This window comes from Anoplopoma fimbria, chromosome 13 (genome assembly GCF_027596085.1).
Source record: "Anoplopoma fimbria isolate UVic2021 breed Golden Eagle Sablefish chromosome 13, Afim_UVic_2022, whole genome shotgun sequence".
Classification (NCBI taxonomy): Eukaryota; Metazoa; Chordata; class Actinopteri; order Perciformes; family Anoplopomatidae; genus Anoplopoma; species Anoplopoma fimbria.
In genome coordinates this window covers 3,381,409-3,400,353 of record NC_072461.1, presented here as the reverse complement: position 1 = coordinate 3,400,353, position 18,945 = coordinate 3,381,409, and the positions used below count along the sequence as shown (strand labels likewise).

Below are 18,945 nucleotides of genomic sequence, written 5' to 3'. Positions count from 1 at the left end.
TCTTCTACTGATTATGAGTTATAATAATATAGTCGCAACGAGCAACGAATCTTGACTTTGCTGAAATTACTTTTTATGAGAAACCTACACTATTAAGTAGCAAAAGGTCGATATACTTTTCATCATTTGGAAAAAGCAGTTAAGTGAACACACAGTAGTTTATTCAGCTATTGTCGATCAGACTGTAGTCTTGACATATTGGTGTTTTGCTTTGAGTTGAGGAGGATTACCCTGAACTATGTTAATCACACTCATTATATTGGTTTAGTTTTTGTTTGAGCTATTTTTTAACCTACATGTCAATTATTTGACTTGCCAACTAAACAGAAATAAACAGACGTGACAGATCGAAATGCAGCCCTAAATAAAAATAAATTAAGAAAGAAAAAAAATGCTATTGCATAAAAAAAGCAAATTTAACAGATCCAAATTTAGTTATTATACATTTCTCAGAATTAACGTTTTGTGAAGTACGTGTTGACTCATAGGAATTATTGGCCACTACTTTTTTAATAATACTAATTCAACAGGCTTCAGGCATAGATGTTCACTTATCAGTTTGATGCCACAGGATAGTTATTATATACTATAAAGGTATGTAAAAATATAATGTTAGTGAGGAATATTGTAACTATTGCTGCACCTTTAGATAAGTCATAACTTTCCAGTCAAAATGAGTGATTTGACAAAACTCACTCATATGTTTATTGATTCTTCAAGTACAACAGAGTTTGATAGATATGTTTGATAGATATGTTTGATAGATATGTTTGATAGATATGTTTGATAGATATGTTTGATAGATATGTTTGATAGATATGTTTGATAGATATGTCTTCGCAATCCGTTCATTATTTTTCAAATCGAAATCATTTCACGTGTTCCTGGAAGATATACAGTTTCATCAAATAGTTCCAAAAAGTTCTGTAAAACTTCTTCCGTTCAAGTTTACAATTACACAATCGAATAATAATTATAAATAATAAAATACAATCCGTCTGATTGAGTTGAACTGACTTTTTCTCTCGCTGTTTATAAATGCACATTTTTTAATTTGTGAATCAAAAACACCAATTGGTTGGTTTGATTTTTGTGGCCACGCTATAAAACTTTAAAACTTAAAAAAAAAAATGTCACGAATCTGTTCTGCTTAATAACAAAAATACATAGACAAAAACAACATTTATAAAAGCAAAATCTGCTTTAGCTATTAGTTAATTATACAGTCAATCGTATCAGCAACCTGATCTTAAATGTTTAATTATCACCTATATATATATATCATTGGCTTTTCCTTGAAATTATGTAAATCACTTTTCCAAAATAAAGAATTTAGTCTACTATTTGAAACTCAATATTTTCACAGTGGCATCCTAAAATTATGCAGACACAATAACACACATACACTGTCACTTTCTTTTTTAAAGTCACATTTACTTAGCACCATTTGTTGTCATTTGAATGATCAAAAACTGAGTATTTCATTTATTTTTTTAAACTTTTGGACTGTAACTCTTCGTATGGTTTTATATCCCTCAGTTGGTTGGTCCATGCAGAAGAACAGTCAGAGGCAAATGAGGTGGTGGAAGCTGGACGGCTCATTATTGTCCCATCCTGGCTGCAGCTGACTGGATCCTCTGTTCTCTGTCTGGAGGAAGTGGTGACGGGGTCCCAGACCTCCTGCACTCAGCAGGTCTGTCTCACACACCTCCAGCTCGGCCAGAGCCAGTGTGTGTGTGTGTGTGTGGCATAAGAGGGCAAGGTCAACCCATTTCTCTGCAAACAATCACATCACACAGGGCAAAATACATTCCAACCCCCCTCAACCTCTGGTTTGTAAGGTGGTCTGATGTGGGAACAGAGGAGGGAGGAGGTTTGGCATCGGTCCAGACGAGGCCCCGAGTCCAGATGAAGGAAAACCTGTTCCACATTAATATGACTTCATATTACACATGTTAGGGAGGCTGTGCTTTCTCTCTCAGTTAAATGTTGCAGGCTTCATTAAAGTCTGTGTGTGTAATCTGACTTGTTGTAAAGGCCCATCAGATCAGATCAGATCACTTAGTGGTTCAGAGGTAGGTGAGTGTTGCTCAGAGACCTATGAAAGATAAACTTATCTTTAGTCATATACACCTGTAGTCAGTTTAAACATTTTCATTAACATTTCACACACCGATTCAATCCATACATCAACTTTGTGCTATGCATGGGTGAACTCTCCGTAGAAACTTAAAAAGATCTTGAAAAAAGTAAATCACCACTATAGATCCAATCATTTACAACTAATTTGTAATGATTTTATAAAAACATGAACATTTCCTCTACCACTGAATAACCACGTTTGTCAATATAACTTGATATACTTTTCTTTGTAGACAATTAAGTGTACATTTTGATTTAATATAGTCGAAAGTGTTTGTTCTGGAATAACAAAGTATATATATATATTTTTTTTTCTATACTTATTTTTTCATCAGGCTGTGTTCCGATCAGTAGATAAGAACATCTGATCTCATTTTATTATGATTGGGACTTTTATTTTGTAGGGGACATACTAGTAGGAGACTATTGTACTTTGCCATTGTTTTGCAGCCGTTATTTCATAATTACTGTCATGTTTTTTATGTTGATGATATTGAAATAGATGCATATATTTATTCATTTTCAAAGCGACTGCTTGAATGCGAGCAGGACTTCTTTAGGAGCTCATAGCAGCTTGAGCTTCCCTTTAGACAGTGTGCTGAATACAGTGTGTCGTCTAGCAGCTCCCTCTAGTGGCTTTCTTCTGCAAACAGGGAAATAAAACAGTGGAAAAACTAAACAGTGGAACCGTGGAAAGCAAATAAATCAATGAGACGAAGTCCAAAAGAAACAGACATTGTACTTGTCTTCATCAAACACATATTAACCGCCTGAACTACAACCATAGCAACACACCATGAGCATCCAGCCACAGCTACAGGAGCACGACTGTATGTAGGTGCAACATAAATCACCAGTGTAATGGCATCAGAGAAAGGCAGAGAATGAGGGAGAGACAGAGCAGTCTGGTGCAGATTCATCCATGTGGGAACATTAACATTTCGGGGGGCAGTCTGCCCTCAGAGGTGCCTGTCACTCGCAGGCGTCCAACTGAAGTGCAGCGTGACCTTTACATTATGTTTGTGCACACACACAGAAAGGAAAATCAACCTCGAAGGCTTATTGAGTGTTGCCATTTTTCAGACCTTTACTTCTTTATTGTCTCTCAAACTGTTGGCACATAAAGGCTGTAAAAGAGTATTCATGGAGAGAGGAGCTCATCAACAAGTTGATTATATTGGTGGGAGGTTTTAGATCAGTGTGTCAAAGGGCCTCGCAAAAAGAAGAGGGTTTCTAAGGGTCTGTTTTGCCAAACAAACACAGTCCTCCACATCATCATCCCCATCCCTCTCCACATCACCACTGGTCCGTCCTGCCACGTGTTTCTGCTTGGATTTCTCTCAGCACCTAGAGGAGCTCCGTCTTTAACAGACTGAAAACCCATTTCAACACAGCTGACATTTAACAGGCACTCAGGGCCTTTTTATTTACCTAAGACACAATTTAAAATTGTTCAGTGGAGACATTTTACTCTCGTCAGTCCTGCAGCCAAACATCTGCACTGGGAGACAGAGCGGGAAGTGGACCGAGGTCAGGACAGAGTTTTAGGCGTTTTACCTAATGGACCTTTGCACTGGACGTGTGAAACACTTCACTTAACACAGCCTCTGGGCACTAGATTGGCATGTGTATGGCGTGCATGCATGTGTAAAGGAGGGCTGTGTTAAAGGTCAAATAAATTGGCCTTGACGTGTCTGGCAGTTGGGACATTTTTGCACTTGGGAGAGAATTCAAAGATAAAACTTTAGAAGTCTTAATGCCATCCCTTCAATCAAAAAGCCATTTAGACAATTTTAAGTTAGTTTGTGCTATCTTTGGTGCAAACTTGTTAATGGACTTGGCAACAGCCACTAGATGTCAGAAAGTAAGAAAAGTTAAACTGAAACTATCTTTGAACTTTCAGAGTGGATCAAAAACAACCCAAAGAAGACAAATAAAAAGCATCATTTAATGTACAAGAAAGAAAATTAAGTCTATACGCAGGCAGACGAGTGCACACAGCTTCAGAAAACGGAAACAGTCATGAACATGGTGCCACATCAATGAAGTGTTGAGGTGAACCCGAGGAGGGCTGAGACTACTGGTGTAACAACACAACGTATCTGAGGCATCATCTCAGAGGAAGCTGTAATATCTGCTGTGAAGGCAAAAAACAAAACAAGTAAAAATGAGACAAGCAAAGTGCAGAATTACAGTTAAATTACCAAACGTAGTGGCACATTTTCCCACATAATGCTAAAATAAGAAAATCACATTTACAAAGCTGTCAACCAGCTGATCTGCTGTACTTTGATGTTGGCAGTACATTCTACGACAAGTACCATCTAAAACACTGCTGTATCATTACGGTACCCTGTTAAAAGCTACGAGGGGAGTCACAGTTTACTGACGGTTGATCTTCTTTGAAGTATTAAACGCTCCTGTTTAAAACAGTGCGAACACATAAAAAGCTGCTGCTGACAACAGAAGAGCCCTCATTCAGTTGTACCTTTTTTATGAGACCTATACTTATACTTTCCACCATACACCTGATTAGATGTTAGTAAACAAATGCTTGTTAATTATTAATGAAGAAAAGTTGATGTCACATAACATGCGTTTCAGGAAGAAGAGAAAAAAACACTGCTCAAAATAAAATAAAAACGACCACATTTTTTAAATGATTTTGTGAAGATGAGCTTGAATATAAAACATACGGATACTAATGTGTTTAAATGCCTTCAAACACTTCTTGGTGAATACTTCTAGCAGTGGTGAAAACAGGGTTAGATGACAGAGTAACTCCGAGGGGAGCCAAGTGCAACAGAATGAAAGCATGTGCCATAATTTGTTAGTTAGCAAGAACAATTAACAACAAGATTATTCAAGTTTTCAGAGGAAGTTGCACTAAAAAACACTCCATCGTACTTCTTCACAGTCCTGTGAACAACAACCAACACTGCGCCTCTTGGTCCTCTTCCAGCTGAGTGCGTACTTCGCTTGCAATACAGCTACAGGACCAGCAGGGGGCCTCCATCTCACGTCATGGTGTTGAGGCAGATGGTCACAGTGTCACTTCATTAGCAGGGAATACTATTATTACCAGTCACATTCATTTTAAAAGCAGGTACCAACTCTCAAGTCCAAACAGGAGTCTGGACAGACTTCACTGAAGTTAGACGTCTGTGGTGCGGATGCTGTCGTCGTCCAGGCTGAAGGGGAAGCTGCAGCCACTGTGAGGCTGAGGCTGCGAGCGGTGCCTCCGACGCCCGCTGGCCACATCTCCGGATGCTGTGAGGATCCCCATTCCGCTGGCTGAAGCTGCTGGATTGGCGCAGGGGCCAGGGGTCGGGGCGGAGAGGGAGTTGGAGGAGGAGGAGGTTGAGGAAGAGGTGGAGGAGGAGGAGAGCGAAGGCAAGGTGGGCAAAGAGCTGAAAACACTGTCTTCATCCTCTGCGTCCAGAATGGAGGGCTCACACGGAGGGACGGGCGTCCAGGGCTGCCAGCCCGGGGCCACAGAGCAGGACTTGACCAGTGCAGGTCGGCGCTCATCGCCCTGTTGACCTCGAGACGCCGTGGAGGCGTTCTGACTCCGATAGAGAGAAGACGTACGTCTAAATGGAAAACCCTGCAATGAGAGAGACATCAACATGATCAGTGTTTATCGTATTCAGAGTTTTTACTTTCCTCCAAGAACGTATGGTGAGAAAGGATTGTAGATTTGTTTGTGTCAAGAGGAGAGACAAGAGAGTTACCTTAGGGGGACCTCTGAAGTCCTGGATCTTCATCTCAATGTCCCTGATCCAGCAATGCATCTCCTCTGGAGAGTCTGTCTGTTGAAAAACATTACCAGAAGATAAAGTTTTGCGGAACTGCATATCTGCACTTATTTTCACGCTTGCTTATTATATGTGAACCATTATATGTGTCACTGGCGATATTGTATATTTTTCGTAATGTCATGAAAAACCAACAAAAATGATCCTAATATCTGCAGCCAAAGACATTTTGAAGTTACTAAAAAAAGTGTAACATTTAGATAGTAAATAAAGATAGTCACCTGTCAGCAGTTGGTAGAATGTTATCAACTAGCATGGCATTAACAGACAGAGCTCAATAGGTAAAGCTTGCTACTAATGCCAAGGGTTAAAGGTTTCAGTCCTACTGGGAGTCTCTCTCATACGAATTGTAAAGTGTTCTGCATGAAAAGATCCAACACAGTCTATAGGGTTGTTTGACTTTTATCATTATTTACCAGCCACTTGACACAAACCAGGGAACAGATATTATGTGACTGAAAGTCAAAGACAGGTTATGGTTCAATCTATTAACTTTGTTTTATCCTTTAGTTTTTTGATTACTTTAGTTGTATTTTTGTACAATACATTCATTTAGTCCAAAATAACTTAAATAAGTTCATTCAAGAGGAAAAAGAGCTACAAATCATCAGAATTTCAAGAACATATGTTTTACTCTGTGTAAGCTGGAGATGCTATTTAAAATAAAGATAAATAAAAACATACTTCACAGATTATTCAATGATGAAAATAAATCATCTGTTGTTATGTGTTAAACACGTTTTTTATTGCTATTGTCTTCTCCAAACTTTCAGATATCACTGACCTGATCTTATTCTTAACCATAAATCGCATTTAATTTTAGTTTAAGATGGTTTTCCATTTTGCTGTCCGCTCTTCCACTATGATCATGGCCTCCGGGAAATGTGTTGTTATTGTGCGTATGTTTTCGGTTAACTAAATGTTTGTCATGCTTCCTTTTTTTGCAAAGACAAAAATAAAAGCGCTCATGCTTGCAGCCTCTCTCTCTCTCTCTCTCTCTCCAACACTTCCTATATGATCCGACCCCACCATCTCAGTCAGCTGTTCTCCCATGAGGGGTCAACAGGATGTTATTGTTGTTATGGTTACAGATGGCTTTGCCCATTTTACAAAAATAAACTTTCCATGCTCCAAAAAAAAAAGAGCCTGTGCCACACATCAGCAGCAGAGCATTTAGAGAAAACAACAACAGATGCACCTGCGAGTACAGACCCTCTCTGCTCTGACTAACATAATCATTTGTATCTCATAATGCTTTCACCCAGAGAGCTCCCAACATAACTTAAAACTTGTGAGAAACTAAGCCTCAGATGGGTTGGTATAACAGGAAGACTGTACCTGAATGTAGAAGGTTCGGGAGCTGGTGATGATCTCAAACAGGTTGTCTCTCAGCAGGAGATCCCTGATGGACACACACAGTGGAAGATGATCATGCTGAATAAAACGGTGGCTAAGGGGAGGGCTAGATAGTAGTAAGCGGTTTACAAATCTACTATCTGTATCAGTTTTAGATTCTCTGTATTCATATCTGTATTTCGAATGAAACAGGAAGTGGCCGGGCATTCACCAGATAATGCTGAAAATCTTTAAGATGCCTCATCTGTTCTGTTGGGTTGTTTTCTATTATCATTTACTCTCCTCATACCTATGTGTAACTGTTCACAAAATAGATAATAAAGCATTATTTAAGGCTAAACACCACCTTTAAAACTACTAAACTGAGTCTAAATAAAAGCTTTGTAACTGTTAGGGGAAACAGAATGGGCATTTTAACAACGGGAAATATAAGTCAGAATTGCGCCATGTTGCGTAATTTCTCTTTAAAAAGTGGAGGTTATGTATTTAACAAACATTTCACAAGAAGTTCTGCTACAATAACGGCCCCATAGAAGTGTCTATGATAAAAAAAATGAGAAAGCAAATTGAAACACTTTTTTTGTGTTAGGGGTCTAAATGAAAATAAAGGTTGTTGGAAGATTCTATGAAAGAAAAGAGATACTGTCCACTGTCAAATGTCCATTTTGTTAGCCTGTTGTTTGTTTGTAAGCTGCAAAAACGTGGATGCTGTTACTAGCTGTTCAAAGTGTAATATGTTCTTGTCTGAATATTCACCAGAGAGAGAGAAAGTTGACTGATTGATTCACATCTGACTCACCCTGACTTGACGAGACATTCATGGACCTTCTGAATGTCCCTCAGTGGGACAGCTCGGAGAGGCTCCTTATCCTGGGACATACGTAAGCACAAATCAGACATGGATAGACAAAGACCACAGTCGTCTACATGTGAGAAAGGAAATAAAGAAAAGTTTGGCTCCTCACCATCTCAGACTTGTAGTAACTGACTGCATTGTCGTCCAGGGTGAAAAAACGCCTCTTCCAGCTCTTCCTCTGAAACGAAACACACACACACACACACACACACACACACACACACACACACACACACACACACACACACACACACACACACACACACACACACACACACACACACACACACACACACACACACACACACACACACATTACAGTTTCCACATGCAGATTTCTTTATTGAAACAGAGTCTATCAGTTACAAGTGGCTGTGTACTCACCACATTTCCTTGTTTGACACAGTAACCGCACCTCAAGACACCTGGCTTGTTGCCTTTCCTCTCCCTCCCTTCTGTCTCTTCGCTCTCATTCTGAAACATTTCATCACCACCATCTTCAATATCATTACAACGATCATGGTCAATGTGACCGCCATCCTCAAAATACATCAGATTACACACACAGTGGTTTTGGAGGCTGAGAGCAAGCACAGACAAAGACTATGATCCATGATGCTAATTCTGGCTTCTAACATAATCAGTGTCCTCGTTGATATCGTCATAGTAACCACAATGGTTAAAGCTTCCTCTTCATTACCTGGATGGGAGTGTGCACCACCACGCCACCGATGATCTCGGTCTTGTAGGCCTGCTGTCTCCTCCCTCCCTGAGTGTCGCTGATTACTGCCGTCACAACGGACCTCGGAGTTGCAGGGCCAGACTTAGGAACCTGTCAGCAGTTGGTAGAATGTTATCAACTAGCATGGCATTAACAAACAGAGCTCAATAGGTAAAGCTTGCTACTAATGCCAAGGGTTAAAGGTTTCAGTCCTACTGGGAGTCTCTCTCATACGAATTGTAAAGTGTTCTGCATGAAAAGATCCAACACAGTCTATAGGGTTGTTTGACTTTTATCATTATTTACCAGCCACTTGACACAAACCAGGGAACAGATATTATGTGACTGAAAGTCAAAGACAGGTTATGGTTCAATCTATTAATCTAATGTAATGTACAATACATTCATTTAGTCCAAAAATAACTTAAATAAGTTCATTCAAGAGGAAAAAGAGCTACAAATCATCAGAATTTCAAGAACATATGTTTTACTATGTGTAAGCTGGAGATGCTATTTATAATTTTTTGTTTAAAAACTAGAAAAGTTTGATACTCTATAAAACTGCCTAATAAAGGCTAAATCCCCCCAAAAGATCCAAACAAATAATAAATGGGGCCTCTTAAGTATATAACAAACACATTTAACCCCTGATATGTCTGGACAAGTAAAATAATAGTAGAAAGATCATGTGAAGGGCTTCATTTTGATCAATCTTTCATTTGTGAATGAATCTGTGAAATTCATCAGTCTGTGGTTTACTTTCATTAATGCATTTAGATCAGGTCCATTCTGCTTTAAAATGATTATATGTCATTGAGGCCGTGGAAGCTGAGAAAAGGCGGCAAAGAGGCCCTCCTATGGAAGGGGAAGTGAAAGAGAGAGTGAGCGACGCTGCTTCCTGTGTCAGAGTGCAGGTGAGAGAAAAAGAGAAACACTTCTCTGTTATCTGGATGTCGCTAGTAAACGAGGCCCTGGCCATCTCGCACAAATAGTATTGTATTTTTAAAACACAAAATTGTTTTGACACCTCAACCACAGTGACGTGTGTGTGTGTGTGTGTGTGTTATCGCTTATATTTGTGATGGCATTTTAGCCTAAAAGGCCAAACTGGTTTCAGTCACATCACCGCTTCCTCTGCTCAGAAACAAATCTCTTATCAGTATCTGCTAGTTGAGCCTTTTTCTAACCGAACATTAGACAAACATAAATTATTCTAATATCATGTATGTGTGCAGGTGTGTGTGTGTGTGTGTTGCACTCACAGTGATCTTGCTGGCCTTATTGAGAGCCGCCACCCAGTCCCTCATGTCAGTCACATCGTTGGCTTGGAGGAAGTACCTCCGGGAAACCGCATTGATGACTACAGAGATAGACATCAATTTGATGAGGGTCCACAATAACGGCATTATATAATTTTATCACATGTGTAAAGGAAATAAATGCCATTGTGCGCTACTGCATGAGCATGACTCTGTGTTTCTCTGAACAAAACTCACCAAAGCAGAACTCTGTCTTTGGCTTTTGCTTCACTGTAGCTTCACTCACCTGAGAAGAGGAGAAGAGAAGAGGAGGCAGAGGGAAAGGAGAGGAGACAAGAGGAAAGAAAGGAGTGGAGACAAAAAGAGAGGAGACAAAGGGATAGAAGAGGTAACAAAGGGGAAGGAGAGGGGAGGGAGAAGGAAAGGAAAGGAGACAAGAGGAAAGAAAGGAGCGGAGACATAAGGAGATGAGAGAAGGGGAGAGGAGGTGACAGAAGGGAAGAATAGGAGATAAGATAAAAAGGGCAAAAGGGGAGAGGAGGAGAAACATTTCATATATTTGTCATTCCTTTGACTCAGAGTGTCCAGGGAGGAGCTGTCAGCAGTGCAGCCAGATGTCATTATCTCTGCTTAGCTCAGCGAGCTCTCTGACATCTGGAAAACTCAGTTTCTGCATGTGACCGTTAACTACGGATAACTCCCATCTGCTGTATCTGCGCACCCCATTTGCATGTTTCTATTTGTGTGAATTGCTGTGTCCACACTGCTCAGATGTCTCCTTTACTGCACATTAAGTTCACTTCAACCCACAGCAAAGCAAAATGGTTTACCTTAGAGATGTAGGTTAGTCTCAGGCTGCCAACAAAGCTAGTTCCACTGGGCAAGTTCTGCATGCAAACACAAACACAAAGACTCGTCATTGGCTCAGAGTCCAAGGTTACACTGCTTCTATTGGTCAATTTCACTTCCTCTTGCTGTTTGTGCAAGTGTGTGTCATGTATATATGTGTGAGGAGCACCTGAGGGTTGTCCATATACCACAGCAGAGCATTCTCCTGTATGTCCAGGATGAAGTATCGCCTCTGGAAGCGGCAGCTGTTCTCTTTCTCCTCCACGTCTAGGAAGCCGCATACACGGTTCAACCGGTCCACGTATGGCATGCTGCTGCTATCACATATCACTGGGACACACAGACGGAGAGATACTCTAGTCAGATGGACAGTGAGAGGCAGAAATGTAAAGGGAGCAACAGTAGGAGATGGAACAGAAAGAAAGAGACAAAAAGAAGTGGGGGATAAACCCAACTTTCCTTTACTGTTCAACACACACACACACACACACACACACACACACACACACACACACACACACACACACACACACACACACACACACACACACACACACACACACACACACACACACACACACACACACACACACACACACACACACACACACACACACACACACACAGGAAGAAAGAGACCCGCTCGCACTCAGCAGTTTTTCATGTGACGTGATTGGGGCTGAGCAGCAAACCCGAAGCCTGAGGCTGAGCTGAGGCCCTCCACCACAGCCAAAAATTACAGACTGCACTCAAGATCTGCACACACGCACATTTCCACTGGCCAGGAAATAGAGAGTAGAGGAAGGGAGGTTGAGAAGGAGGGAGGGAGGAATGGGAAAAAGAGGAGAGGTCTGGTGAGATGTATTCATTAGGATGATGCCAAGCGTGTAAATCACTGAGTTGCTGAGTGATTTCTCAACAAAATCAAGACTCATTCAGCTCAGACACTCAGGTATGCTGATGATATTTCAATAACGTTTGCTTTCCAGGAGACATTTATCCATGGCAGACATCTGTATATGAAAATACTCAGAAGACTTCTAGCATTGTGGGAACTCTATTTTATAATCTTCTCCTCAGACCTTTCAATCCATCCACTCTTTTGCATCTCTGCAGACAATCACAGTCGGGTCAAGTGAATCAAAAGATACAAAGAAGATTTACTGCACATAAGGCCTTGCTTTTCCCCCATACTTGAATTTATTGAAAGCACTTGACTGAATGTGGTCATAAAAGGTACTTATGATGGCTAACTGGGCCCCATCTGTGACTGATTTGAAAAACAGAAATTAAAACGTAAGTGACAGTCAGATAAAATATATAATCAGGACTGAATGGCCAAGCCCTCTGCCAATACTTTTACAGGATGAATTTCAGTGAACATTTCCATGAATACATTCATACAAATGGTTGAACAAAGCACAGACAAACAAAGACACTGAGAAATAACAACAGACTCGTGGGCTGCATCTTCACTGACCTGGTTGAAATTCTGTGACACTATTCATAAGGTGACAGTCAGAAAAAAGCGTCATTTTGAAACTGCTTTGAAAAAGAAGTGGGTTGTGTTTCTGATTTGTCAGTTGTGCAACCTTCATATTCTTTTCCCATTGAAATAGGTCAGAGAGACAAACCATTCAGCAGCCTCTTGCAGAAACTCTGGGTGTAATGGAAAAGACAAAATGATGCCACAGAAGTCACAGACACCCACGCTGAGACTGACAATGTCTTTAGCATAGTCCTATATTCAATTTAAAGTACTTTGGCTTTGAAATGTAACAGGATAGCACACATGAATCAAGGAATGTAAACAGCTTGTGTGTATGAGGGCAGAACACAGAGTACAGATCACAGCAGTGATATCAGCGTCATTGTCTTTAACCACCTCCAGGGCAGTGAAGTGAAACCCACATCCAGTCAGTTTACACATCTGCTTTATTTGGGGACAGGTTAAACCTCTTGTCTGAAACAGAAATTGATTCAAACTTATGTCACTCATACTCTAGCTATTTTGACAAGTACTTCAATACAATTCCAAAGAATGGGCAAAATCAATGCAGAAAAAAGATATTCTGCTTTAATCTTCAATCCTGCACTTCCCTGAATTTCAAATACTGAGTTAAAACGAGGTACCATCTGGATTATTTTCTCAGCTCTGACAAAGTTCTCTCCACAGCCACAGAAGCCTCCAACTTGGATCTGAATCGAGGAATCCATCGTCTGATGTTAACCAACAACTAATGATCTAAAAACACTCCCAAATACAAGATTCTCAACTGTGATGCTTGGACGACAGTTAGGGCTGGCAATATGGCCTGAATCTTCTATCCCAATATATATTTCATTTCATATCTTGATAATGAGATATATCCCGATATAGTATGTTTTCTAGTAATCCAATAAATAAATAGTATTATGAAATAACCACATGTTAAAGCCTAGTTTACAATTCTCCCGTGTGAAATAAATATTTAACAAATGAAAAGTAATAGGTTTGCAATTTTAATTAGTTTGTGTTTTTTTATTACCAACTAGACAACGTAATTGTGTATTACAATATCTCAATACAATTTCATCATGAAATGATTCCATTGTAAAACGATAAATTATCATCTTGGATTATAGCCCGGCCCCACTGACAGTGATGCAATATTTCATTGGTTAATTAATTCACATGTGAGTGTTAATTAGGTGCTGTAGAAGCTCATTTTAACAGCTTTGTATGCTTTCTGTAACAAGGCCTCACATGTTGAGGGACTGTCAAATATTATTAGTTATTTTAAGTATTTTGAAGTCAATGGGAGGATCCATAACTGCCGAGGGCCTACATTTTTGTTAAAAAGTGGATCACACGGTTGAGGCGCCATCATCACCACAATAGTAACTACTTGCTTTAAAAAGTACAATAATTCCCTCCAAATTTTGTGTTGGAGAAAACATATCAAGTAGCTTAAAAGAATAACACAGCAAGCATAAAACTCAATATATTTGGATTTTTGTTAGTATAACAAAACAATCTACATGGGAGGTTTTGACAGACATGTTTCACTGGTACTGGATTAATAACTTTCCTTCTCCACTGCTCTCTAATGACAGCTGGATGGTCACATTGTTCACTGTCACTGAATAATCATTATTAAGACAACCATGTAGCCTATAACGTGATTATGAGCACGAATCAAACACTTTAAATGTGATCTGGCAGATTTACTCATCGACACCTGACCTGATACATTAGTTCAGCCCAGATGACCTGAACTGACTCACCAGACCCAACGACTCCACGGCCTGCCACACCTACAGTACTGTACCACACACACACACACACACACACACACACACACACACACACACACACACACACACACACACACACACACACACACACACACACACACACACACACACACACAGACAATGACACACATTCAGTCTGGTTTCTTACCCTCTGTGGAGTCAGTTTGCGGCTCAGAAGCACCGAGAGACTCGCGTTTGGTAAAAAACAAGCATGTTAGACAAAGTTTGAATAACTTTTACAAACTGCGTGCAGCATTAAAGCTGCTCCGGTGTGCATCAGGCTCTCAGGCTCTCATCTGTTTGGATGTGTGATCGGATTACAGAAGAGTTGTCTTTTTTCCGGGTTGGACGTTTCGTTATTAGAATAAACCAGCCCCGGATGTGATCTATGAGTCCTGAGAGCTCCGGCCGGGTCCTCCTCCTCCTCCTCCTCCTCCTCCTCTGCTGCTGATCTGTCACACAACGAGGAACTAACAGCTCAACACATATCTGAGCTTTTTTATTTTAACATCTGCAATTCAGTAAAGGCCTTGTTTGTAACACTTTTACAAACAAGCTTTGTAAAAGTGTTTGATTTCAATTCAAACCAGATTTCTTTTTAGTTTAGGGGGGTATGATTTAAATTTTGTTTCATATTTATTCTCATTATTATCTACCCAAGATCTTCCTTGTTGCCAGTGTTTTGGTACTTTTTGTAAAAAGGAAAAAAAAAAAAAACGTTTAATGAAATCTTAAGTAAAGAGGTAAAAAATGAAACACCAAAGTATGGTTTACATTTTGTACTACCTTGTCATTTGCAAGTGCCTTCATCATTTCAAGTGTTGATTGTAGAAAGAAATGTTTGTTTTGCATGTTTATTCTCTTGTTGAGGCTTTTATTTAGAAAATATATAAAAACGTGCGCAGTTTTATTCTTCCTTCAACTGCATGTGATGTTATCTCTTCTGCTGTCAGGTGGAAACTGGATAACTGGGTCAAACACACACACACACACACACACACACACACACACACACACACACACACACACACACACACACACACACACACACACACACACACACACACACACACACATCTGAATCAGTTGGTGCATATAAATGAGCAGCTATAAAAGAAGGGAGTGTAAACCTGGATAAACAGGTACACAGTGAAGAATAGTGTCATTCAAGCCATGGGAGGTGAGTGTGGCAGGTGCAGGATGATGTGCCAGAAGCAGTTGGGGAAATAAAACCCTCACTACATCTACTTTGAACAACTGTAAAAAGTAGGATTAGGACTACCAAAATGAAATGCTCCACCTATAAAAGGGCCACAGCAGGATTTTAGAAATCTACCCTCTCACCGTCAATAATCTTGTCTAGACAGCAAACCAAAAACTCTTTGACATTGTCTGAGCAGTTTTTAAAAATCACAAATATTGACTTTTTACTTATCGATTATATTATTTTGTGCATTTTATAATTTTGTTCCAAAGCCGCCTCGACACTTCCAGGTGTTTTTTGTGAGGAAATACTAAATCCGTTTTTATTTCTGTGTATGTATAGTTTAGAACGAGCTTTAAGCCCAATATATGTGATCTGTAAGTAATTGTGGGTATTTAACCTACAATTAGAGAGAGAGAGAGAGAGAGAGAAAATAAAAGATGAGAGATAACTTAAATAATAATAAATGAATAAAATGTTTTTATTATTGTAGGTGATCGAGGTGGTGCTTGGCTTGACTATCCCCATCGTTTAAACTTCAGCAATGCATTTTATTTCTGATCTTACCTTGTATTTTTATGACAATCTTAATCTACAAAAGTAGCATCTTCAACATCTGACAAATCTGTTAAATACAGTACCTCAGTATTGCTTCAAAGGTTTTTCCACCTCTACACAGGGGTGACAAGGTTTGAGTCCTGTGATGAAACTCCTGAGAGACAGTAAAAGAGATCAGAGCATGAACTGCCCTGACCTCCTGGTTTCAGCAACACCTTTAGACAATAATCTATGTTGTTAAGAGTTTCCACACATGTAAATCTAGAATATACCTCTCTACTGAACGTAACAATTTACTGTGTCTGCATTTACGGGAGTGATTCTGTATTATTATTTTTTTTTCTCTCTTTTGGTTCATTTGTGTCCTCTCGTTAAGAGGAAGTGGTTACACGTCATATGACCTGCCTGAGGAGGGAGACCTACCTCACTGACTTCATATCCTGTGGCGACTGCGCAGGATTCAAGTTACACAGTTAAAGAAGGAAGTCCTAATGTTTCCACAGATACTCCTGTTTCTGATGAACATCACAGACTATATTATCTCTACTGTAAGCATGCTTCTACATCAGGGACACTAACATAAACCCAAATTTCTATCAAATGTCACCCCAAGGGGATCTTAACCACATGCAAACACACACTATACACACAACACAATAAGGGTGTGATTGTATCTTTATGCAAACAAGCTTGCATGCAAACAAAAAAAATAACAATTGATTACATCATTACAAAATTCTAAAGATTGTAGTGTTAAAAGACTTTCCTTTCTGGTTCCCATGGCAACGGCACTGGTGAATAATGTGGTTCAAAGGCATCAAGCGAGCTCACACTAGCTACCCACTGAGGCATCCCAGCACCTACTGAAACCACACCGGCCGGCTAACACAAAAAACAAAACGTGCTTTACTTTGTGCACATTTATTCACCACAAACACCCCCAGGTTCACAGGTTCACAGGTTAGCATTTACAGCTTTGAATCATCTACAAGTGAACACTTTAGATAATACCAGAGAGAATGAGGTTACTGTTCAAGTTTTTGATGATGATAAAATAATAACACAATAAAAGGTGCTGAAGCTTGTATTTATGCACCAACACAGTCATCAGAAACACTTTAATTGGTCTAAAACCATGTGAAACATTTGCCACTCAAATCCATTGGATTAAAAATATCTGAGGGCCACAGTGACAAAGAGGAGAAGGTGGATGAATGGACAAACTAGCAAACGATTGGAAGAACTGAGGGATGAATCACAGCTGACTGGTGGCCACACGCAGCAGCAGGGATGTGATGAGCAGCACGGGGCTGAAGGCCGGAGCCCCCACGCTGTTATGTTGGTGACCCCCGTGGCTGTGGCTCCGGTGGGGCCCGTTACAGTCGTCGCCAAAACAGCATTCCATCTTGGCTCCGGAGCCGACGCCATGAGCCTTGTCGCAGAAAGCCTTGTACGAGCACGACTTCATCACGGTGTCTGGAAAGAGAGCAAGACAGAGGGAGGGATGTGTGAGACGTTCACAGTTTAGTTGTTGTGAACTATTATTGAAGACTGTGACACTTGTGTTAGTTTGGTTCGATGCTGTGAACCCGGTGAACTCCCTCCCACACTCTTCTGCTCTTAACCCTCACACACATAAACATACAGGCCTACAGAAGTTTGTGGCTATTGTAAACTGCTGGGATGACATCCAGTAACCTCAAATGATGAGAGGCTGGCTTTATGATCACACACACACACACATACAAACTGTTTAAATACTGACTAAACCTCTTCTTTTGTCAATAGATGTGCACTTTTTAAGCTTTACTGACTCCTTTAAACTGCTACTCCACACATGCAGTTGGTTGTCAGTGTTACGCCGATCCCTAGTGAGGCTTTTACAATACTTTTTTCCACTAAATCACACTTGCCTTACATGTTCTCCCGGGTGAATGTTTGTATGTGTGTGTGTTTGGTTACTCACTGGGTCCTGTGATGGTGGAGCAGGCGTCAGCGTACTGAGGGCAGGAGCTGGAGCCCTGTCGGTTGCAGTCGTCCTCATTGGACGCCACGCATGTGTGGCACTTGAGGGCGTGGCCTTCGCAGACAGAACAGGAGAGAGCACCTGACTTGAGACTGAGTATGTACGTTCACAGGGCGGGTGAAAGGATGCAGATGCACAACTATATGTTCTTATTAATAGTTAATTCACCCCATGTATGCACATCCGCACACACGCAGACGCACAGTCACTTGCAGGTACAGTCAGTGGAGGCTAACAGTCCTCTCCTCATATTTATGACAGGGACACATTTGCGCACAATGAAAGCTGCTGAATGCAACAACAACTGTTACATTGCAGAAGTATTTAGATTTTTTCCACCATGCCACCCCCAAATTGTGCTGACCTCAAGCTAAAACTGCTTTGCTTCTGCGTAAATTAACAATCTTCAACCAATGTCTGCTTTTTGGATCCAAAAATCCTGGATCCCTTGTGTCTCAGTGCTTCTGTAACTTCTCAATGATTAGTCTGCCAGCTGTTAACCAAATAAATCTTTCCCCAGTGCTGAAACCCAGAAATCCAATGATGATATCAGTGTTGTAGAAACTTACCGTGGCATGCCAGAGAGATGAGAAGCAGGGCCAGAGTAGTCTTCATGGCAGCAGGCCGACGGTCACTGTGTCTTCTAGAGTCCAGAGAAAGAGTGGATGAGCTGAGAGGAGTCTCTGATGGCGGGGCGGAGGCGGAGGAGATGAAGGAGTGGGTTTAGGTCCGGAAAGGTGTCTGAGGGCATTAAGGTCTTATCTCTGTAATCTCCATCTATGCTGCACAGCCAGCAGACTGTGGTAATGGACTTAACCCAGCAAGCTTTAACAGGGAGACACAGATACAGCTCAGTAAG

The 18,945-nt window shown here is 40.5% G+C and overlaps 2 protein-coding genes across 2 annotated transcripts; both read right to left on the bottom strand.

Annotated features, from left to right (window-relative positions):
- Window positions 1-4,070: 4,070 nt before the first annotated feature.
- plekha2 (pleckstrin homology domain containing A2) lies at window positions 4,071-14,640 on the bottom strand. Its single transcript, XM_054610575.1, has 12 exons — window positions 14,447-14,640; window positions 11,171-11,331; window positions 10,983-11,039; window positions 10,390-10,438; window positions 10,156-10,253; window positions 8,873-9,004; window positions 8,557-8,646; window positions 8,282-8,350; window positions 8,116-8,186; window positions 7,299-7,362; window positions 5,877-5,954; window positions 4,071-5,749 (listed from the first exon to the last, which is right to left on the bottom strand). The coding sequence occupies exons 2-12, from the start codon at window positions 11,309-11,311 to the stop codon at window positions 5,297-5,299; spliced, it is 1,302 nt and encodes a 433-aa protein (XP_054466550.1). The 5' UTR covers window positions 11,312-11,331; window positions 14,447-14,640; the 3' UTR covers window positions 4,071-5,296.
- Window positions 14,641-17,315: 2,675 nt separating this feature from the next.
- On the bottom strand, window positions 17,316-18,701 carry si:ch211-113d22.2 (uncharacterized). The gene is made up of 3 exons (XM_054611758.1): window positions 18,656-18,701; window positions 18,027-18,140; window positions 17,316-17,536 (listed from the first exon to the last, which is right to left on the bottom strand). The coding sequence occupies exons 1-3, from the start codon at window positions 18,699-18,701 to the stop codon at window positions 17,316-17,318; spliced, it is 381 nt and encodes a 126-aa protein (XP_054467733.1).
- Between the last annotated feature and the right edge of the window lie 244 nt (window positions 18,702-18,945).

Excerpts from the sequence above, each read along its gene's own strand:
- plekha2 (XM_054610575.1), bottom strand. The coding sequence starts at position 11,311 with ATGCCATACGTGGACCGGTTGAACCGTGTATGCGGCTTCCTAGACGTG. Across the intron at positions 10,254-10,389 it reads AAAGACAGAGTTCTGCTTTG|TCATCAATGCGGTTTCCCGG; the intron begins GTGAGTTTTGTT and ends CTATCTCTGTAG. Across the intron at positions 8,351-8,556 it reads GTGTCAAACAAGGAAATGTG|AGGAAGAGCTGGAAGAGGCG; the intron begins GTGAGTACACAG and ends GTTTCGTTTCAG.
- si:ch211-113d22.2 (XM_054611758.1), bottom strand. The coding sequence starts at position 18,701 with ATGAAGACTACTCTGGCCCTGCTTCTCATCTCTCTGGCATGCCACG. Across the intron at positions 18,141-18,655 it reads CATCTCTCTGGCATGCCACG|GCCACGCCCTCAAGTGCCAC; the intron begins GTAAGTTTCTAC and ends CTGTCTGCGAAG. Across the intron at positions 17,537-18,026 it reads CTCCACCATCACAGGACCCA|ACACCGTGATGAAGTCGTGC; the intron begins GTGAGTAACCAA and ends CTCTCTTTCCAG.